At 36.6% G+C, this 24,442-nt stretch overlaps 1 protein-coding gene across 2 annotated transcripts in view; it reads left to right on the top strand.

Annotated features, from left to right (window-relative positions):
* Positions 1–24,442, top strand: part of MMP16 (matrix metallopeptidase 16) — a 274,903-nt gene that overhangs the window by 201,228 nt on the left and 49,233 nt on the right. For both annotated transcript variants that reach the window (XM_010980548.3, XM_064480923.1), the window contains exon 6: positions 963–1,174. In XM_010980548.3, coding sequence (XP_010978850.1) covers positions 963–1,174 — 212 coding nt within the window. The remainder of the gene's footprint in view (positions 1–962; positions 1,175–24,442) is intronic.

Below are 24,442 nucleotides of genomic sequence, written 5' to 3'. Positions count from 1 at the left end.
AGTTTTGAAAGAAAGGTCAACTTTTGTGCTACTGCTGAGAAAAGAGACATGTCTGGGTCTCAAACCCAAATAGCTCCTATGTTGAATGAGCAGCGTATGCTGTGTGTGTGTCATCAGAAATTCTGCCTGAGTAGTTAACTGAAAAGAAGCTCTTTCTCATGACCTCATGAATTAGTCGTCTAGACTGAGGGTCTGCAAGAGTGTTCTTGCCATATCTAAATATTAAGTGTGAACAGCTCTGTATTTCTTTTTAAAAACATAAATCCTTTGAGAAATGATGCTTTTACATCTGTACCAAATTACATATGTAAACTTTGGCGTGATTTAGAAACCTCGTTTTAGAAATACTTCTTCACATCGATATTTTACTAGTGGTCTTTTAATCAATAGGTCTTTTAGATTCAGTATTCAAATGAAACATTCTTCCAGCAAGTTGTCAAAACATTTCATTAGAAGAAAATAATGAAAGTCAGGAAGAGTTTACCAAATACAGTCAGAGACATAGGATAGAATAAACTTTGATTTGTTAATGTTTATCTGTTAGAAATATTTGCGTAGAATCGTCTATCAAAATCTAAGATTAACTTTGGTAAAGCATGCATTCATGGTTCCAGTATTCGTTGTAATGTATTTATTATTTATATACCACCTTCTTCCAAAAAAGTTCTGAAAGCAGCTTTTCCAATAAGGATTGTGGGGAAGCGATTTAAAAAGTCATTAAAAATTAACAGAGAAAGCCTAGTAACGGATCCAGAATTGAGCATGATGAGGACAGCTTCTGATAGACTTGGCAGTGGTTTGTTGGGTAAGATGGTTTGTTTTCTCAGAAAATATACAATCTTAAAGACCTCTTAGCTCACTTAGTCTGCACCCTCCACTGATGTGTGATTGTCCTCTGTAGCATATTTTCCAGCACTAGGGCAGTTTTAAGTGAGCCAAATGTTGTCCTCTGTTTTCAAAAGGTCCACCTGACAAGATTCCTCCACCAACAAGACCTCTGCCAACGGTGCCCCCGCACCGCTCCATCCCGCCGGCTGACCCCAGGAAGAACGACAGGCCCAAACCTCCCCGGCCTCCCACTGGCAGACCGTCCTATCCTGGAGCCAAACCCAACATCTGCGATGGGAACTTTAACACCCTAGCCATTCTTCGCCGTGAGATGTTTGTTTTCAAGGTAGGAAGCTGTGATTTTTTTTTTTTTTTTTTTTGGAACGGTTGATCAAGTGTCTACATGAAAACAAGTTCTCATTCATTCTAACACTACCTTCCCAAACCTCTTGCAGTTAGGAGGTTCAAAAAAAAAAAAAAAAGCATCTTAAAAAATAAACACACAAATGGACTTAAATGTCTAGCAGAAGATTGTGGTAACTAACGTTCTATTTGGGGAATGCATTGATGTCAGCAGAAACTGAAATGCCTAGAAATGTGAGGGTGAAAAAAACGCTGCATGTTATGAACAGATAAAAAAGCATAATTTAAATCATGAATAGGAACTAATAGAGATGATTTGCTTGGGAGCTTAGCCACTTCCAGGCGCACTGCAGCTCCTCTATCTTTGGTTTGCACGTCTTTTTGAGATCCTTATAATTTCCTTTGACAATTAAAGCGTTGCTGTTGAAGAGGAGCATTGATCATTTTTTTTTGAGGTCTACCAGTAGCCATTTGAGTTAAATTTCCTCTACAAGACCATCATTTTGATTTTATATATATGTGCTATTTTCTTTAGTCAAGCATTTATATGTAATTCACATTATTTTTTAAAAGGTTACAAGCTAAAACTAATTTTACATTTTGCTAAACGTTCTTTTCAATGACATTACGTTCTCCGACAATAACACTAAAAAGTCAGTGTATAAAAGTAAGGTACCTAATATTAAAAAGTGAATATAAGTGTAATACTAAAAAATATAATTCTCTCAGTATTTGTAAACCAGTCTTAAAGGTTAATGAAAAATGTTTTATGTTGGCATTTGTGCATTAAAATAGCCACATTTTTACCCATACCATCCATTTAAAAATAAAAGAGTGTGCTCTCTTTTTAGTGGATGTGAATCAATAAATAATGAAATATTGTCCCACGTATACAGAATTTTCTATCTACTAGAAGCTATACTTTGAAAATACAGCTTTCATGCAATTTTTAATAGATAAAGTATTCTGTTTCCTGTATTGGAAGCTAAAATTTGGATTTAATATAATATGCACAAAAGCATCATACTTTCCAGGAAAAATCAATGCTTTTGTTCAAACACATGAATAGGTTTTTTAATTTTATAAATGTTCTTCAATACTTAATTAGCTATATCTTGCTTAAGTAGATTAATTAATTTAGATTCAAGGAGTGAAAAAACACTTACTCTCTATGTATACATATATATATATATATATATTACTCATTGCAGCTAAGCCCACAGCAACTAGTTGAAATGAAAACAAAATGCAAGAATTTGTTTATCCTGCAAGATAGCAAATGACAACTGAAAGATTTTGTTTTCACTGTTCTGGATGAATTTCAACATCCAAGCTTTATACCTTGATACTATGGTGCTGTCACCAAAGTGTCAACCCTATCTCAGACTATGATAGGAAATTGGCTGTGGTTACACTCATTTCATTCTTCCTGCCTGTCTAATTAAGTTACCAGCCTCAGAAGAGACCAGTATCTTTATGCCTAGTGATCATTTTCATCAACCTTTTTGCTCTGCGCATTGAGGGAGCTTAGTGAGTGCTCTTGACTGACAAAATGAGATCCTGTGATCACTGGTTCCTGGAATCAGAAATGAATAAAAAGCACATAGACCGACTCTCAAATGAAATTCAGTAGCCGCTATTTTCAATGTCTTAACAGGTGTGTTAAAAAAAAAAAACAGGAAGCCCTCTTTCTCTGAGCTTTCCTGTTACCTTCGATTACTTAATCAAAACTCTCTTCAGGACAGAGTTACTACTCTGAATTTGATTTCTTTGTTTCACTGCCTGCTTTTTTTTCCCCTAAGAATAAATTCTATTGAAGATATCTTCTTTACAATTTTTTATATTCATCTCCTTTTGCATCTGATGAGTGTTATGCCCAGGGTAGTTTATGAGGTACCCAGGATATATTAATAGAAGGTACCACCCTGTCTTTATGGAGCTCATACTCCAGGAGTGAAGACAGACAGGAACCTATGTACTTTTAAGATACAGAAGGAAAAGGAGACATAAAAATAATGTACTGAAATCTAGTTGAATAGATCAAAAAAAAAAAAAATTGGACCGAGAAAAGGCTGAATTTTGAAAGAGACTTTTCCTAGGTGCATAAAAGAGATTGGCATTTGGCATACTAAAAAGTTGATGTATTGAGGGAGAGAAGGTAGACATATTAACTCTAGTGCAAAGTGATAAATGATATAAATCAGAAATACACAAGATTTGATCAAAGGAGATCAAATAGTGGGTGATCTGATTGATACCCGCTCTTAGGTAGCAGCTACGTGAATCGGGTAACTAATAATGTGCCTGAATGTAAGCGAGGCACTTTACGTCGATAATCTCTAGATCTTATAATAATACTGCAAGGTGGATGGTATTTTCTGTTTTACAAATGAGAAAACTGAGAATCAGCGTAAGTAGTGAGTCCTAGTTATGAGGTTTTCGAGCAGTAGTCACTAGTTGAACACATGTCTTCTTGATTCCCAAAATCTATGTTTTTTACCCTAAACTATGCTCACTGAAAGAGTTAGGGAAAGGTTCAAAGACAGGTGGATTTTAAGCTATATTTTAAAATAGTAAATATTCAAGTAATGTTCCTTAAGCTCCTGAAGTGAGACTCTGTTTTAGGCACTGGCAATGGAGCAGGAGACAAAACAAGCCGGACCTTGGTTTCGTGGAGCCTGCGTTCTAGTTTTCAAAGTGGACGTGTGGGGGAGAGTGCTTCACACACAGGTCCTGCTCCTGTCACGGAAGGCTGGGGGAAGGGATCCACACTGACTGAGCCCGCAGGTTCTGTCTGTCATTGTTAGTGACTCTTGGTCTTCTAACTTCTTCCTCTGTACCCATGAGGTCTAGATGACTTTCACGTCTGAATTAATGTCATTTCCCCACACTTGATCTCCTGTCTGAAGTTACTCTCTGCCATTCTCTCTTGTGCACACCTTTTTACATTTGCCTTTAACTTGCTCATCATTGGTTTTCACAGTTTGCTCCTTAGGGGCTATTCCTTCAAGGACGTGTTAGGATCACCCACTATTTGATCTCACTCGTACTAACGTAACTTAATTTTCTACTTTTCTTCATTACTAATGTATGCAAATTGGAAACCTCTTTATCTCCTCAACCCTTACCCACTAACACTCATTTCATTTTATTTTTAATATCTGGGGCTTCTCTGCAAGCTTCTGCTTTTCCAAAACTTCCATCCTCAGCATCCTCCACATGTCCCAGCCTCTCTATTCATCGATCCCAAATCTCTTCCCAGTGATACTTAGATTTATTCTCTACATCCAGTTGACATTTTTTTGGTCTCTATATTCTCTAATTATTTCTCATTGTACTGTGCTTCTTAACTAGATTATAAACTTCTTCCAAGCAGGGGATGGTTCATGTGGGCTTCATTGTGCTGAGGCTAATGGATAGAGATCTCAGTATAATAATTATGTAATTAAACTACAGCCAGTGTCATATTTATACAATAGTAATCAACCAATATGACATTACTGAAAGTATTTCATTCTGGTACCTTGTTATCCCTTGCCCAAGATCTCCATGAGTAATATTTGCTTAAATTTTGTATGTATGATTTTTAAGTCAAAAATAGGAAAATCTAGATATAAGTAAAAGATAATAGCATCAGGTAATTTTATTTTCTTATTAGAAAGGAGCCTTTCTCTATAATAGGAGTTTCAGCATAATTCTTTTGGTAGCAAACTTCCTCTTAGGAGATATTTGATATACATTTAGCTTCCTAGGCATTCATTTATTTAACGTGAATTCACCTGGATATGCTTTCTATATGGGAATATAAATAAATAATATATATATATTAATATATATTATAAATATAAAATTATATATAAAACATATTTATATTTATAAAATAAATATTTTAAATATAATATATTATTATAAACATTATTTTGTTGATTATTATTTATTTATATAAGGGCACATTTATATATTCTGTTCGTATGCATGAGAAAATTGAGCCTTCCACGCAGCTTCATAATCTTTGGGGAATGTAAACCACCTAAAGCAAGGAAATGAAAATCAAAACAAAATGTCAAGGAACAGAGAAACAAAATAGCAATAAGAAGAGAAGTTTTGTCCTTATTATATAGAAGGCGATTTTTAAGAATGTTCCCTGAGGAATGTAAGCTGTGTGTCTTACCTGGCGCCACCCCTGTGACTGAACTGACAACAGCAGCGAGATCTGATTGTTCAAACGAATACTCTCAGAGTTCCTTTGGACAAGATAGAGACATTGACTATTTAGTGATGCAGTGGTGTGAAAGGAAAGGGAAAGCAGAATCAGCCAAGCTTGTCCAGGATATGTTGCAGGACACAATATTTTCCAATTTTACATATGGAATAATGCAGGGTAACTATATTATTCCTAAAGCTGAGGACAGTTTGAGGAATACTGTATCCAGCACCTCAAATTCTTTTAGCGCAAAATTTAAAAAAAAAAAAGAAAGAAAAAAGAATGGTTCTATTGGACTTCTGACCAGTTCTTTATATCAAGGGAACAAGCAATGGTCAGTGCTTTACAGTAGAGCTAGAAAGATTAGTGCTGAGGCAAAGCTGAAAGCTGTCATGGACGAGCATTCAAGGAGGTACAGTAAAATGTCTTCCCAATTAATATAGAAGAGCAAAGCTCATGGCTCTGAATAAGCAAAGCATTTCATCGTTTACAAAAAAAAAAAATTAAAACTCGGTTTCTTTGACTTTGTCAAGTTCTTCTGTTCATGTATTACAAGATAATTTGTTCTTAAATATGACCTTCTCTTCTCTTATGACCACCTATTGAATTTTACTGAAGAATCAAAGTTCCTGTTACTTTTGTAAAAACCAGATTTGTTAACACTAGCTTCACTTTCATTGAAAGTACAATGTCCTATTTAGCCAAGCCAGCAAGTACAGGATATGATCCAATTTTATTTGCAAGACAGTTTTGTTTAATAAAAGAAGACATTTTATATAAGAGAGAGAGAACAGAGATGCTTATTGAAAGAGAGAGTTTAGAGGTATAAGATTTTGTTCTAAATTATATCTCTATAATATTGATTTGTGGCTAAACTCTTTACAATGGATCAAAGTTCAACTCTTTGAGTCTTCAGTCAGTAGCTCATTAACTCTCAGTACTTAATGTCAATCTGTTTTTCATTCTATGCTTAACTTTTCCCCATGGGCCAGGATTTACTCCTCTTATTCATTTTATTTTGTTTTTAAATGTTTCCTTTTTTGTTTCATATTGGTCTGTTTCAACTTTATTGTCCTGGAAATCTGGAACCGTGCCTTTCTCACATCACTTGTACAACTATATCCCATTACGCACATAGAATATTTACTCACAGCTTTTCAAGTGTATCTATTGTCTTTTCTGTATGTATGATGCTGAACTTTTGGAATTAAAAGAAGTTGAAAATATGTTTTTCCCTTAAAATGCTTAGCTCTTATCAGGGAAAGGGCATCATGTATTTGTCAATCAGAAATGGCTCCTTTAAGATGAAGCCCATAAAATAGAGAATGATGGCTCTTTACATGTGAGAGACTATTGGGTTAAGCGTGGGAATAATAAAATAGTAAAAACAACAGTGGAGTCCAGGTGGCCACTTCCCAACAAGCAGTGTGGTCCAGAATAAGAAGAAAACCCAGATGTTAAAATCACCAGAGTGAGTATGTTTGGTCATCATTGAAAGCGCCAAGATACAGCCCTGTAGGCTCAGAGAAGTGAAGTGGGAAGCATTTGAGACTTGCCTATTCAAGTTCCCACTTGACCTCTCCACTCAGATGCCAAAGTCAGCGTGCTTAAAACTGAGCCACTGACCTTCCTTCGTGAGCCGACTCCTCTGCTGCTCTCTTACCGTCCAAAATAAAGGCAACCCCATCTTCCCATTGATTTAATAAATAAAACCTAAAAGGTTGAGAGCCGAGCTCTGTCAGCTTTACCTTCAGAATACATTAAGAATCCACCCACTTCTGTCCCCATCCACTGCTACAGTCCTAGTCAGAGGTACTACCACATCTCACCTTCATACAGCAATAACCTCCGCACTCCTCTCCCTGCTTCCTCCCTTGCCCCAACCCTCCAGCCTGTTGCCAGTTCCACCTGCAGAATGATGCTGTAAAAATATGCATCAGATCAGACCACTACTTGGTGTCAAACCCTTCAATGTTTGTCAAGGTTCTTATCAGACAGTCCCACTTCTGGGTGTACATCCAAAGATGGGGGGAACCACTATCTCAAAAGGATCTTTGCATTCCCAAGTTCACTGCAGCATTATTCACAGTAGCTAAGATGTGAAACAAGCAAAGTGTCCATAGACAGATGAATGGATAAAGAATATATATATATATATATGTATGTGTGTGTGTGTATATATATATATATACACATACACAATGGAATACTATTCAGCCCTTAAAATAAGGAAAGCCTGCCTTTATGACACCATAGGTAAATCTGGGGAACATTATGTTGAATGAAAGAACCCAGACACAGAAAGACAAATATTGCCTGAGCTCACTTATACATAGAATCCAAAAACCTTAAACTCATAGTAACAGAGAGCAGAATGCTGGTTACCAGGAACTGGGAGGGCGGGGGTGGTAGAGAAATGGGGAGCTGTTTGTCAAAGGGTTAAACTTTCAGTTATATGATGTATTAGTCTTGGAAACCTAATTTAAAGCCTGGTGACTATAGTTAATATTGTATCATTTACTAGAAATTAGCTAATAGAGTAGACCTGAAGTGTTCTGACCACGCGCACACACACACACATGAACTGGTAACTATGTGAGGTGATGGATATGTTTATTAGTTTGACTGTAGGTAATCATTTCACAATGTATACTTACATCCAATCATCAAGCTGTACACCTTAAAAATATACAATTTGTGTCAATAGTACCTCAATAAAGTTGGGAAGAAAAGCCAAAGTTAATTCTGTTGCCCAGAAGGCTGCAGGATCAGCCCATTTCACTCTGATCTCACCTGCCCTTTCTAACTTTTACTCCCTCAATTCCAGCCACACATATCTCCCTGCTGTTCCTCGAACTTGCCAGGCCTTCCTGACTTTGTAGGTCTCTCCCTATCAAATACCAAATATTCACATTATCTTTCTGATTTCTGCTGATATTGGTAAAGAAGCAGAATGTCTCCAATCTCTAGTCTTGTCCAAACTGTCTGCTGTTACACAGGTCCACACGGGGCTAGATACATGAAAGGGAACAGCATTTATAGAAATTCAGAACAGTTTATGATGAATTTTGTAAGTTCTGTGCCATTTTTGTGACCCTCAAAGACTAGATTTGTCTTTTACAGTTGGAGGAATTCTCTCAGCTCTCCACTAATGATGTCACTCATTCATATTGCACGGCTGTGTGTCATTGTTTACATCGGCATGGGAAAACAAACTCTTAGACCTGGAGATGAACTCAGAGTCAGATCTCTTGTCATCGGCTTCAGGCAAGGACTGTGTCCACTCCTCCATTTGCTGCCGAATCATGCAGTGCCCTGGACACAGTAGACAGTAAATAGTTATTAAATATCTCTGAACTTATCTTCCTTGGTGGCTGATAAATTCCATGATAGGTATATATAGTAAGTTCAGGAAATGGTGGCCGTTATGCATTAAAACAGACTTGACGTTTTGAATTACTTATTATAGTCAGTACTTGAAATTATTTTAAAAACAAACTTTTGGCAGAGTAAAGATCACAGAAAACTGCTCTAAATTTTAATATATAAGGGAAAGAAATAAAAGCATTTATTGTTACTGCTTCTATCATATTACCCCATAAAATGATTAAAAAATATTCTGTTGGCAGAGAACCCAAAAAGTATTTTACAGACAAAAAATACTTGGAGAAATTGCGCAGAACAGGGTAATCTAAAACTACTCTGAGTCGCAGCTTAATTCTGTGCTGCCAAGAAGTATTACCTGATAATATTAATAGTACCCTGTAATTGGGCTAGATTCACTTAAGAACAAAGGAAGCAATCGCCAAGACAATGTAAGCAGAGAATTAATTAAAATTTCCTTGTAGCAGAAAAACATAGTCTTTCAAATATTTTAGGTAAACATTTTAGGCAGCAGGGGGAATTATGTGTAATACTGCACTTTATTGTCAATATGAATTGATTTGCAAAATATTTGTATTCAATTATGATTTAAGATTTACTCCCAAACACGTTGAAATTCTTTTGACATTTCCTGACTCTGTAAACTTTTGGGGTGAGTATAAAATAATTCAGTAAAATGGATTCACAATCACCTGACTTTCCAATTTCCTTCCTAGTCATTTTATTTTTGGGTGACCTTGAATATTTTAAGCATATAGTTAGACACTTATTTTAGATTTAGTAAAACTATTTAGTTAATGTAAAACAGAACATTTAATATTTGTCTACAGTGCATATTTTGGAGGCTACAACATGTTTTATCATGTACATTTTCTTTTGGTATTAATTTGTAGTACAAATAGGGAAATTCTATATAGCCATGCAAAATATTTTCTGAAAGCATATTAATTTTGAGCTAATTTGAAAAACATTTTCATTCTATAGCAATATGAATCTTCCTGTTATAATTATTAATAATCTAAATTTTTCAGTGTCAAAGATATGTTTTCTTGCTCCATGTGTGTCATAATATATACCTTTATATAGATTTTTACATAGAAAGTGCTCATATTCACCATAGATGGTCCACATCACTTTAACCTCAATATAAGCTTAGTTCAAGATTTATACTGCACATAAAATTAGTTTATTCTTAATTTTACGAAAATAGCATTTTTTTTCTAATTTCTTCCTTCATATTTGGCATTTGTGACTGTAGCACTTTTGGCCTCTTATATTTCTGTAAAGCAAAAATGCAACTTCGTTCTTTATGTTCCCTTTGTAAACTTTCAGTTAGAAGCGTTGTGATTGCCCTTCCCCTTTGCGGATTATGTGACGGTATTTACACGTTGAGCCAGCACTTCAGAATTTCTTAGAAACACCTGTTCATTTTGTCTTTTGCAAGAGAGCCTTAACATGTGTAAATATTTAAAACATGGTAGAGACCAAAGCTATCATTATTTGCAAATTATGTGACAATCTACTTGAAAAATTCCATGAAAATCAACAGGAAAAAATGACAACTATTAAAAATATTAAGAAAGATGTTCTGAATCATAGTAAAAATATAACCTTTCTAATAAGCACTTAGAATATAATTGAAAAATAATTTTCTTGACATAAAAAAGTAATTCATAGGATTACATTTAATTAGTAGTACCTGGCCCATAGGCAGCATTCAATACATATTTTTAAATGAATGCTTTTACTTCTAACTCTGTCTTCTCTGCATTTTACTTTCATGAGGGAGGTTCTTGACAAGTTTGTTCATTCTTCTATTTGTGCTTCTTATGATACTTTAAAGCTTCAGAACACTATATTGTGTTTATTTACATAATTATGAATAAGGTTGAAGTAAAGATTCCAGGTTTAAACCACAACATTAGTATTTCTTACAACAAACAGGAAAATGTGCATAGTTTCCAAATTAGTAATCCCATGCATGGCAATTCATCCTGAAATGATGAAGTAAATATAAAATGAACAATAATATCTATTACAGCTTTCTTGCCAGTATGAATAAAATGTTGCTGGCAACCCAGATTATTCAGTAATACGGTAGTGGTGTAGCAAATAACAGTGCATTACCTGAATGGAATATAATGCAATCATTTCAAAGGTCAATTAAGAATATATAAAACAATAAGATATGATTATAATGTATACAATAAAATAGTAAAACATAAAATTTTATGTATCATTAACTACAATATTTGAAATATGTGTGTTGATAAGGCATAGAAATTATAGAAAAATGACGTTAGACAAATTTTAGAATGATGGGATTGTGAGTGGGTTTTTAAATGTGTACTATTCTGATAATGTTGTATACACATTTAATAGTTCAAAATATGGTTGCCTAACAGAAGCTGGATAGCTGTGAAGATTGTAGTAAATTTAGCAATGGTGAAGCCATACTATTTTTTTAAATATAGTTAGGCAAAATCTATTCAATTATTCACTGGTGAGATGTGGCTCGGATGGTGGAGTGTGAAGGCTCTGAGCTCGCCTTCCCCCATGAGCACACCAAAATTACAACTGTTTGCAGAGCAGCTATCAATGAGAACAACATGAAGAAAAGATTTTCAACAACTGAAGAAATAGGAAAGAAACCACAAGATGAGTAGAACGGTTGGAGACACGCTAGAGTCAAGACTAAGACCTACACCTCCAGTTAGGCAACCTCCAAATGGCAGGATGATCACATGATGGAACAAAGTGTCTGAGCCCCACACTGGGCTTCCCAGCCTGTGGGTCCTTAAAAGACAAGCACCCAGAATATCTGATTTTAAAAGTTAGTGTGGCTTGTGTAGGAGAGAGGTAGACAGCTGGAGGAAACAGAGACCCTGCTCTTAAAAGGCACGCACAAAACCTCACACGCACTGGTACCCAGGGCAGAGGCAGTATGTTGACAAGGGCCTGGGTTGGATGCACGTGCAGGTCTTGGAGAGTGTCCCATAGGGGCAGGAGAAAACCAAGACGTCCTCTGGGGACACAGACGCAGGCTACATGCATTTGGAGAGCCCTTTCTACCTCTAGTGCTGACAGGAGCAATTTAGGAGTCCTCCCTCTGACCTATAAGCATTGAGGGGCTCACCCATGCCCACGTCAGTTGGCACCAGTCCTAGGACCCCCTGGGCTGAGCAACTGCCTACACTACTGCGCCCAGGACAGCCCCACCAACCAGCTTGCTAGCTCCGGGGCCCCACTGACAGTCATGCCAGGACCCAAAGTGACGTACCAGTGGGCAGGCACCAGCCTCAAGGGTCCCCAGACTAGGAAACCAGCTGAATTGAAGCCCAGCCCTACCCCCCGGTGGCTGACAGCTTCTATATGAAGCAGAGCCCAGCAGCCAACTGAGCTGAGAGGTAGCTCCACCTACTAATGTGCCACAGCAGTTGTCCCACCACAACAGGGAGGCCCATGCAGCCCACACAAGGGGCATCCCTGGAACACACAGCTCTGGTGACCAGGGAGGAGTGTGCTGTTGAGCCACAGAGGACATCTCCCACATCCGGCCACTTTGCCAAGATCAGAAAATGTTAGCAAACTACCTAGTAGATAGAAATAAAAGCAGAGAATTAAGCAAAATGAGATGACAGAGGAATATATATATATATATTTCTAAAGAAGCCACCAAAAACTATTAGAACTCATAAATGAATTCAGCAAAGTTGCAGGAAGAAAATTAATATATGCAAATCCACTGCATTTCTATACACTAACAACAAACTACTAGGAAGAGAATTTAAGAAAACAATTTACCTTTACAATTGCATCAAAAAGAATAACATACCACAGAATAAATCTAACCAAGGGCTACCTCAGAAAAGTATAAGACATTGTTGAAAGAAATTGATTTGAGCAGAAACAAATGGAAAGATATACTCCGCTCATGTATTGTAAGAATTAATGCTGTTAAAATGACCTTATTATCCAAGGCAATCTACAGATTTAACAAAACCTCTATCAAAATACCAATGACATTTTTCACAGAACTAGAATAATAATTCTAAAATTTGTACAGAATCACTACAGATCTTGAATAGCCAAAACAGCCTTTTAAAACAAAACAAAACAAAACAAAGCTGGAAGTATGTTCCCTGATTTCAAACTGTACTACAAAGCTACAGTAATCAAAACAGCATGGTACTGGCACAAAAACAGACACATAGCTCAATGGAAAAGAATAGAAATCCAGAAACGAGCCCACACTTACATGATCAATTAATCTATGATCAAAAATATAAGAATACACAATGAGAAAAACAGCTCTTCAATAAATGGTGTTGGGAAAACTGGACAACTGTATGCAAAAGAATCAAACTGGACTGCTTTCTCATTGTATACAAAAATAAACTCAAAATGGATTAAAGACTTAAAGGTAAGACCTGAAACTATAACACTCCTAGAGGGAAACATAAGCAGTGTGTTCTTTGACATTGGTCTTAGTGATATTTTATTTTATTTTATTTTTTGGTATATGTCCTCACACACGGGCAACAAAAGCACAAATGAATGATTAGGACTACATCAAAATGAAAAGCTTTTGCACAGCAAGGGAAATTATAAACAAAAAGAAAAGGCAGCCTACTGAATGGGAGAAGATACTTGCAAATGTTATATCTGATAAATGGTTATTATCCAAAAATCAGTGAACTCATACAACTCAACATCAAAAAACAAACAACCTGATTAAAAATGGGCAGAGGAACTGAATACACATTTTTCCAAAGAAGAAAGACAGGTGACTAACAGACACATGAAAAGATGCTCAATATCGTTACTCATCAGAGGAATGCAAATCAAAATTTCAGTGAGGCATCAACTCACACCTATGAGAATGGTCAGTTATCAAAAAAACAACAAATAAGTGTTGATAAGGATGAGAGGAAAAGAGACTCCTCACACAGTGTTGGTAGGAATGTAAATTGGTGCAACTACTATGGGAAATAGTTTGAGGTTCTTTAAAAAATGAAAAATAGAACTACTGTATGATCCAACAATTCCACTCTTTCGTATTTATCTGAAGAAAACAAAAACACTAATTTAAAATGATATATGCACCTCTATGTTCATTGCAACATCATTAACAATAGCCAAGATATGGAAGCAACCTAAGTTCTTATCAATGTATGAATGGATAAGGAAGATGTGATATATATTTATGTGTGTGTGTACACATATATATAATAGATGACATAATGTTACTCAGCCATTAAAAAGAATGAAATCTTGCCATTTGGGATCATGGGTGGACCTAGTGGTTAATTTGCTAAGTGAAATAAGTCAGACAGAGAAAGACAAATACCATATGCTTCACTTTTATATGAAACCTAAAAAACAAAACAAATAACAAAACGTAAACAGAGTCATTGGTACAGAGAGCAGACAGGCTGTTGCCAGATGGGCTGAGGTTGGGAGGATGAGTGAAATAGGTGAGGGAGATTAAAAGGTACCAACCTCTAGTTACAAAATAAATGAGTCACAGTGATGAAATGCGTGGGGAATATAGTCAATAACATAGTAATGTATTTATATGGTGACGATGGTAACTAGACTTATTATGGAGATCACTGTGTAATGCATAGAAACATTGAATCACTGTGCTGTACTTGGAGCTAACAGTGTTATCAGGGAGTTTTTAAAAATTGATTTAAGTGGGTACTTAGGAAAGAATATCTAGAAACCTTGTATGTTTTATTTAAATTTTAAAAAAATAAAAATTAAATATTCATTGGAATTTTCCTTAGACTGGGACTGAAAATGACCGTGTTCAAAATTACAGTGACACGTTTTAATAATGTGATTTAACCTGGCTAGCAAAGGTGTACAATTAGACGAAAATCTTGCCCGCTATGCATTAATCTGGAGTAAGAATAGTCTCTAGTGAATCAAGCTTACTAAATATTTTGTTTACAGTTTTGCCACTTTGTGTGCACTGTGGTGAGAATTTATTCAGTTTACTACAGAAATGCTTTAAAATCATGCAAAGTGACAAGGTATTTGGCAATTAGTCCAAAGAGTGTCGTTAATTTATGCAATGTGAGAGCTGTCATATAGCAAAGTTTGTCAGTTCAACAAACACTGACAAATTGAATTATAAGCTGTGTTTAAGGCACTTAGCACAGAGACAGGTGCATTGCAAATGCTCGAGTAATTTCAGCAACTGGTTTTAATGTTGCAATAGTTGTTGAACGTGTAGTTGTTGTTATTATTACCACTAATACTTTTACTGTTGTTCAGAGCGCTGTGGTTGACCTTAAAGAGATTGCATGGGAGTCTGTGACTGCATTCTTTGCCCTTAAGAATCTAACTACTGTTGTCTTTTATTCATTCATTTTTTATCATTTAATTTAATGAGGTTTTGAATGGCTACCAAATAATGGCTGGGCATTGGAAATGAAGTGATGTCCGAGTCACTCTCTGTTCTTCCCCTCAGGAAGATAATAGTCTAGCAAGGAAACGTCAGTCACTGGATGATCACAGTGCGTTGCGATGTGCTGTAATCGGCTAACGCACAAAGTACTGCGGGAGCACGTAGGGCAAGGCAGGGACATCGAGAAATGAGACAGAAGAGATACAGGTGAGACTCCTTCCGCAAGGATCTCATATGCCATGTCGGGAACTTGAGGCTTTGTTCCGCAGGCCAGGTTAACTGCCCAACAGAATTGACTAAGAGAGGCGAGGCAGGAAAAGAATGCAGGGAGCAGAGCTGATGAGAAATGTTGACCCTGTGTTGGTTCCTAGAAGATCCAGTGGGAGAAAGACAGAGCCCCATGCCTATAAGGGGGGGTAAATTGAAGAGAACTAACAAAACAAGGGTTTGATGACCAGGACAAAAGAGCAGCTCTAAGAACTGCAACACTAGAAATAGGTGGCTGGTCACTCAAAATAAATAAATAAATAAAAAATAAAAATAGGGCTTGCCTTTGACTGTCATAGGGAGCTGGCACTCTGAAGAGAATCAGAAAGGGCCAGACAACGGGAAGATTCCTACTTGGAAATGGATGAGAAGTCCCAAGTCTTTCAAGTACCAGAACATTGAGACTTCTGGATAAAGAATTTACGATACTTCTCTCTCTCTGTTATAAATATTATTTACTGAAATTTTGTTCAAAAGAAAAATGCATCATGTTCTTAATACGTCCTATCGAAGGACAAGAAGCATTTTCATCGAGCACTGAGTGTGTCTATGGTTAAACCACTGTTTTTGCATCTCACCTAGAGCGGTCGCCGTGTCTCTACATTCACTGGTCTGCACCGCTTCTTCTCTTGTAAAGCACAGTTATTTGTAGCAGCTACTGGTCAGAACGTGAAGCAAAGACTGTTTATATCCTTGAACTGAAGCTCCAAGGAGCTGATGTGAGAGCCTGCTGTCTGTGTGCCACTGACACAGAAACCTCCATGTTCATAATCCTTAAGTCCCTTGGAACACAGGCAGCACGTTCCAGGTTGTCCACTGCATTTGCAGTTACCATCGTCAGAAGGAGAAATGCTGAAGCTTGGTGATTGCTGAAATTCTTCATGTTTGTTAAAATATCTTTGTCATGTATATCAGCCTAGTTTTTCCCTATTGTTCACATAAACAAAAGGTCAGGAGGGGATCAAAAATGTTACATGACTGAATCACTTTGCAATGCACTTGAAATTAATGCAACATAGTAAATCAACCACAGTTCAATAAAAAATAACTTACATGATTAGAATTCTGAAGACTGTTGAACAAAATCACACAGTTCACTAAATATATATGTAAGGAAAATTCCCCTATACCCCTTTTAAATGTATATGGGAGTTCTTTTTCCTTACATAAATAAATATGGGAAATAGTTTATGTAGGAAAATTAGGGGAGATGGTTACTGATATATAGTAATATTTTAATTAAATAACTTAATTGATGGATCTGTGTTGAATCCCTGTTATATTTAAGAAAATATACTTGGTTATGGTAAAAAATGGAAAAGCCAGGCTTTGGACACCTGTATGACCAGGATTCTAGCACTGAGCATAAGTTTCTTCTTCTGTAAGAATCTTTGTAAATATCTCAGTGCCACTGCCTTTAAAGAACCCACAATTCTCGGTGGGAAATAAACATTAATCACCAAATCAGCAGAAGACAAGTAAAATTATACCTGTAGTAAGTGCAAAGAAAAGAAGGCATATGGTGCAACAAAAACATAGACATAGTTGTTTTGTTTTAGTTTTTAAAGCCTGATCACTGATATCAGGGAAGTCTTTTCTAAGGAAGAGATACTTCAACTGAAAAAGAACTATGCCCTGCTTTTGGTAAGAAAAACAACATATTCTGCTGGAAAGAAATTTGGACTAAATGTCATAAGACATGGGTTTTAGTGTCAGGCTATTATAGACATGATGAGAATTTCCATTTTTGGACAACACATTTCATACATGTGAATAAAGAAAGTAACAGTGGCTGAAAAACGTGTCTCACAGTGAGATTAGATGTAAGAAATGCTTCTGAATGTTTAAAAGAGCTGCGCTATTGTGAGACATTGCCATTGTTGGCACAAAATTGAGGGTGGATTTTTCTCCTTAATGTATGATACCAATATGTCAGCTCCACAGTATTAAATTTTATTGTCAGTGTATGTTATACTGGAAGCTTCAGGTGTCTTAAAAACTAGAATTCTCTACAGAGTACAGTTGCCAAATAATAGACATCAGAAGAAACATGAAACCTGAAAAATATGACAAATTTGAATCAAGATTGGGAAATAAAGTTTTAGTTAAATACTGCCCATTTTCCTTACCCTCTTTGGCTTTCCTTTAAAGAATTCTGTTTTCGCATAGTAAATAAATAGTTTCTTGTATTCTCTGTAGGATATGTATATAGAGATTGGACACTGTGAACCATTCCACAAGATAAATTTTGTGAAAATAGTTTATTATGGATAAATCCCTTATTTTAACATTTCTATGAAAACAGATTATAAGAAAAATTATTTTGCTGTAGAGATTAAGTTAATAATTTATTATAAAGAATCTACATATTTAATATTGATTTAATCCACGTTAGGTCTCATAGAATAAGAGCAAAATAATGGTCATATAATTACATCAACATCTAAAATTCTTCAAAAGTTTAGCTATAATTTTCTTTAGCAATTTATATACTCGCTTATGTATTTTGGTGTACCTGTGTATATTGATTAATTAATTTTCGTAGCACTGTCCTTGGATTTGCTTTGAAATGTGTCAGACTAGAACTCGGTCATGTTAATACTGAGCAGCACTAAAGTTGTCCTTTACTTTGCATTCCTATTCTTAAAAGTCAATGAGTGTTCAGTGTTTCCAGCTAGGTGTTCAGTTTGTTATTATTATTTTTTTTAATATGCAATCACATACTTGGTCCTTAAATAGTGACTGTGTTTGCCTAGGTCAAAAGGAGGTCTGAACTTTGCCCTTGGCTTTGTGGAAGTAATCCATGTCATGATTAGGATGGGGACTGGATACAAGAGAAAATCAAAGCATATAATTTAGGGTAGGGGCTTTGGGTTATGTAGTATCAACTGACCAAGATACGGAGTCCAATCCTGTGGGCAATCAAGAAAGCAAGCAAGCAAACAAGCAAACAAGCATACCTTCCGAATGAAGCTGTAATAAAAACTCTGAACACTGAAGCTCAGGTGTGCCTCCCTGCTTGGCAGGTACCCCATGGGGATTGTCATACTTTGCTACCAGGGTGGGAATATATTCTGAGGACAGTGGAACCTTCTCCTCTGAATGTATTCCTTTGGCTCATTTTTGATCTGTATTCGTTTCCAGTAGTAAAACATAACCATTAAGTATGATGGTCTTCAGTGGAATACTTTGAGTCCTTTGAATATGAGAGTGGTTTAGGGGGCCCCCTGAACTTATGGTTGGTGTTGGAAGGGAGCGTGGCCTTGTGTGGACTCTTCCCTCTAACTTTGTCGTTGGACCCTCTATCCTTGCAGTTTGGGTGAGAAGCCTTGGGCAGACTTGGCAATCTGGATGATTTATGCTCTTAATTTCGCAGTTTGGCTAACTCCAGGAGTTTGACAAATTTCCCAAATTCCTTAAGCTCAGTGAGATCTCCACATTCTTCAGTCAAAACTAATTTTAAGAAAGTAAATAGCTTGTAGCGTATCACCTTTTAGTAATGTCTCCTTGAATCAGCACACAGTTTGTAATGATGTAACAAACTAATTTGTAGATTTCCTTATAATTCTCCCTTTCAGGACGGAGGGGGTGGGGCCTTCCCGTGTCCCAAGTCCTAGTCTTTCTGTTCCTATAGTTTAAATATAAAGTTTGAGTAGCACTTATCATATATAGAAACAATACTTGGCAGCTTACTCACTGAGGATCAATATAGATCACATTGTGATTTAACTTTAAAAAGTTATTTTTTCCTTTCAAATAGTAAAAATTTAAACTAAAATCATAAGACATTTTCCCTGATTCAGTACATCAAAAATCATCTTAGGAAAAGTTAGAAAAGCTGACTTTCCAATAGAGAGCTCTAAAAGGGTTATGGCAGGTGACCTCAAATATTTAAAACACCACGATGTGAAATGTGCAGGGGTAAAAAACTAGATCCAACACTAGGAAGGCAGATTTTGCCTCCGTGATTTCTCCCCTCACACTGAAATTTTCATGCAGAGACATGTGCTCAAAATTCAGAGGTCGAGGTACGATTGCTCTACTGAATTCAATAAATATGATCATTTTCAGTGTCTTCGATCTTATCTCATATGTCTGGTGATAAATGAACCTGCTAGGAAATTAAAACACTAACTATATACACCCACACAGCAATTTATGTATGTATTACTTATTTTTTTACCTTTTTATTAAAACAAAATGATTAAAACTTTATTTCTTTAGAGAAGTTTTATGCTTACAGCAAAATTGAGGGTAAGGCACAGAGCATTATTCCGCTGTATCCTGCTCCCACACATGCATGACCTTTCTCGTTATCAACAACCACCAACAGGGTGGTACGTTTGTTGGCAGCTGATAACCCTACATTGACACTTTGTAATACCTGATGCCCAATGTCCCTTATGCATCTGTTTTTAATTAATTGAGCCAAACTCTTTCATCTCTGCCTTACTGATTCTCTGGCATTTGTATTATAACTGCACCAAATCCTCAGTGACCAACTATGTCCTTGAAGCCTCTTATCTCTGCTTGTACTTAAGTTTGTGTGTGTCTGTGTTTATGTGTATGTACATGTGTGTGTTGGATCTGTGCTCGCTAGTGTTTTCAAAGTCCTCAAAAGTAAAACATACAGTCTTCCTTTTCCTTTTTTAAATGAAGTATAATTGATGTGCAACACTCTGTCAGATGCATAACATAGTGATTTGATATTTCTGTGCAGTACAATACAATCCCTTCTATAAGTTTGTTACAAGCTGTCACTATACAAAGATATTGCAGAATTATTGACTATATTCCCATGCTGTACATTTCATTCCCGTGATTCATTTACTTTGCAACTGGAAGTCTGCACCACTTGATCTTCCTTACCTACTTCATTTGCCCTCCCACACCCCTCCTTCTGGCAACCACCTGTTTGTTCTCTGTATCTATGACTCTGTTTCTATTTTGTTATGTAATGTTCATTTGTTTTGCTTCTTAGATTCCATATATAAGCAAAATCATATGGTATTTTCTTTCTTTGTAAGACATATTTCACTTATTATAATACCCTCGAGGTCCACCCATGTCACAAAGAACAAGGTTTCATTCTTTTTAATGGCTGAGTAGTATTCCATTGTATATAAATACCACATCTTCTTTATCCACTCAACTGTTGATGGCCATTTGGGTTGTTTCCATGTCTTGGCTATTGTAAATAGTGATGCTATGAACATTGGGGTACATGTATCTTTTGAATTATGTTTTTTCTCTGGATATATGCCCAAGAGTGGGATTGCTGGATCATATGGTAAGTCTATTTTTAATTTTTTAAGGAACCTCCATACTGTCCTCCATAGTGGCTGCATTAATTTACATTCCCACCAACAGTGAAGGAGGGTTCTCTTTTTCCCACACCCTCTCCAGCATTTATCATTTGTAGACTTTTTAATGATAGCCATTCTGACTGGTGTGAGGTGATATCTCATGGTAGTTCTGATTTGCATTTCTCTGGTAATTAGCAATATTGAGCACTTTTTCATGTACTTGTTCGCCGTCTGTCTGTCTTCCTTGGAGAGATGTCTATTTAGGTCTTCTGCACATTTTTTAATTGGGTTGCTTGTTTATTTTGATATTAAGATGTACGAGCTGTTTGTATATTTTGGATATTAGTCCCTTCTCAGTCACCTCATTTGCAAATATTTTCTTCCATTCTGTAGGTTGTCTTTTCATTTTGTTGATGGTATCCTTAGCTGTGCAAAAGCTTTTAAGTTTAATTAGATCCCATTTGTTTACTTTTGCTTTTATTTCCATTACTCCAGGAGCTGGTTCAAAAAAACACATTGCTGTGGTTTATGCCTGTGTGTAAAACTCTTGATCTCACCTTCAAACCTGAACTGCAGCCCTACCTGGTAGAGTATTCTTGTTTGTTGGTCTCTGCCTTTCAATATTTTGAAACTTTTATACCACTCTTTCTTTTGGCTGCAGTTTCTGATAGTTTTATGGTAGTTTTCTTGTACATAGCTATGGTTACCAACCTTTTGTGCAGTCAAAACTCTGTGTGAACCTTATAGTTGGCTGTTCACATCCACAGTTCTTCTGAAACCACAGTTCTTCAATATCTATGCGTCTGCATCGGCCAATTCTACTGTCTGGGGTTTGTGTAGTACTGTAGTATTTACTATTGAAAAAAAATCCATGTTTGTCTTGACCCTTGCAGTTCAATCCCATGTTGTTCAAGGTTCAACTCTAGTTGCTTTTCCTTGCTGTTTCTATTATTCTTTACTTATCTTTTTTTTTTTTTTTTGGCATTTTAATTACAGTGTGTCTTGTCTCTTGCATTAATCTTTTTTTTTTTTTTTTTTGATTTTCTATCCTGGACCTGGATGTCTGTTTCCTTTCCCAGATTAGGGATGTTTTCAGCTATTATTTCTACAGTGAATTTCTCTGATCCTTTATCTCTCTTGTCCTGGGACCTGTTTAATACAAATGTCAGTATGCTTGATGTTGTCTCAGAGGTCTCTCAACCTAGCTTCACTTTTTAAAATCATTTTTATTTTTCTCTGTTTAGCTGCAGTGACTTCCACTACTCTGTCTTCTAGCTTGCCGATTCATTCTTTTGTATCATCTGTCTACTGTTGTTTCCTTCAAGTCTATTTTTTTATTTCAATTATTATATTCTTCAGCTCTATTTTGTTCTTCTTTGTATTTTCTAACTCAGCTAAATTTCTCTGTGTTCATCCACTCTTCTCCCCAGTTTCTTGAGCATCTTAATGATTACTACCTTGAAGTCTTTATTTTGTTGATTGCTTATCTGAATTTCATTTGGTTCCTTCATTTGGAATATGTTACTCTGTTGCCTCATTTTGTCTGAATTTCTGTGTTTATTTCTATGTGTTAAGTAATTTGGTTATGTTTCTTCATCTTGAAGAATTGGCCATATGTAGGAGACGTCCTGTGGGGACCAGCAGCACACACCTTTCAGTTCACCACAGCTACGTGCTCTGCGAGTGGCTTCTGTGTGGGCTGCATGAGCCCTTGTGTTGTGCAGGGATGACTACTGTGGGCTCACGGGTTCCCAAATACGCAAAAAGAAGTTTTACACTTTTTCCCTCCAGCATTTCTTGATTGGCTTTGCAGAAATAAAGTTTAAAAAAAAATGAAAAATAAAGTAAAATAAAAGATTGCCCCATGTCTCAGTTGTCTGCCAGGCCTTGCTTCATGTAAAGACTGTTGGCCTGCTGATGGGGAGGCCGGATTCTGGGGCAGCTGGCTGTGGGACGTGTGGTTTCCTAAAGCTGGTTCCACCTGGCTGATAGGTAGGCCTGGGTCCTTGTGCAGCTGGCTACACACCCTGGAAGGTTTAGAACTGATGCTGACCAGCTGGTGGTGAGGTAAGCCCCTGGGTCTAATAGCCTTATGGAAGGACTCCAGAACTGCACTTGCTAGCACTAGCATCCTTATGGTGGAACTCCCCAAAATGGCTGCTTCCAGTGGTCTCTGTCTCCAAAGCCTCACTGGCCTTCAAAGGCAGACGTTCTAGGGGATCATCTTCCTTCTGCCGAACCCCTGAACTGGGGAGCCTGGTGTGGGGCTTGGATTCCTCGCTCCTTGGGGAGACCTCTGCAATTGTGATTAATCTTTTTGTGTGTCACCTACCTGGGTATCTGGTTCTTGACTATACCACATCTCTCCGCCTCCTACCCACCTTGCTGTGGTTCCTTCTTTATCACTTTAGGTGTGGAAAGTCTTGTGGTAATCTTCAGGTTGCTCTCATTAGTGGTTGCTCTGTAAATAGTTGTAATTTGGCTGTGCCTGTGGGAAGAGGTGAGTTCTGGGTCTTCCTGTTCCGCCACATTGGCCATCCTCCCACAAAGCTCCATTTTGGATGGTGCTTGTTAGAAGATGATGTGCCTTTCATATGAGGGTTGCAAATTTGGGGGATCCTATCAGCCTCCATGTTGCCTGCTGGGAAGGCTTCTAATCATCTTTTGGACCAGGGCTGTCTCTGGGTATAACAGTGATCTGACAGTAAATTATATATCTAAGGCCTGAGACAAAAGACCAAGAATTTAAATTGCTTGTTTTTTCATACTAGTTTTGCTTATTTTTAAAACACCAAAACACAAAAATGGGCAGTGATCCTTTGAAGAAAGAAGAAAGCAGAAAATTAAATTCTCAATTTTGTTCCAAATTGCCAATGGCGTTTGAATTGGAAATAAGGATCCCAGAGTGTTTAGTTCATTTTAATACAATGCAGCCAAGTATGGCTTTTTTTTTTAAGTTATTTTTATTACTAATTCCATGAATGGTACATTTCTTCCATAATACCCCAAAAGGATCCTAAGATCCTTTTGTCATTCCTAAGAAGCAACCTACAGTCAAACCCATTAACATTTGTTTATTGAAACTTATAAATTATCCCAATAGCCATGGTAAAATGTCTCTAAAAGTCCTCATGTCAGTTCAGATCAGACTCAATGCTAAATGAGTTTGTATCAAACTCAGAGACAACTTTTTTTAAACTGAATTTTCAAATTTTGGATAAGAGATTAGAGACCTGTTACAATAAATATTGTCCAACAATGTAAATAAACAAATTTTGGCTTTTTCTTTTTTAACGTCAGCAATATTTCAAGAGCAGCATTATTTATTGTTTCAAATTCCTGTGAGCTGGAAATAGTAAAAAGTTGTGCACTTGAAGTTTAACAAGCTGCAGTTGGCTCTTTTATACCTCTCTCTTATTTACAGCTCTGTTTCCAGTGCCTAGCACAGCACTCAGCTTTTGGAAATGAAAAAAATTCATTACTATTAAATGAATTCTTGATAATCAGTGATTCAGGACGTCTACTGAATGCTCAACTACTAACTTGACAATATTATTCAAGACGATACTGTCAGGGACACACTTTTCATAGAATCATAAGATAATCAACAATAGATGCATGTTTAAGAGATATACTCAGTTTTGAAGTGTACTTTAAGACAGCAGAAAATCC

The sequence above is a fragment of the Camelus dromedarius genome, chromosome 30 (genome assembly GCF_036321535.1).
Source record: "Camelus dromedarius isolate mCamDro1 chromosome 30, mCamDro1.pat, whole genome shotgun sequence".
In the NCBI taxonomy this organism is placed as follows: Eukaryota; Metazoa; Chordata; class Mammalia; order Artiodactyla; family Camelidae; genus Camelus; species Camelus dromedarius.
The sequence above is the reverse complement of the archived record's forward strand: the minus strand, read 5'-3'. Positions and strand labels throughout refer to the sequence as shown.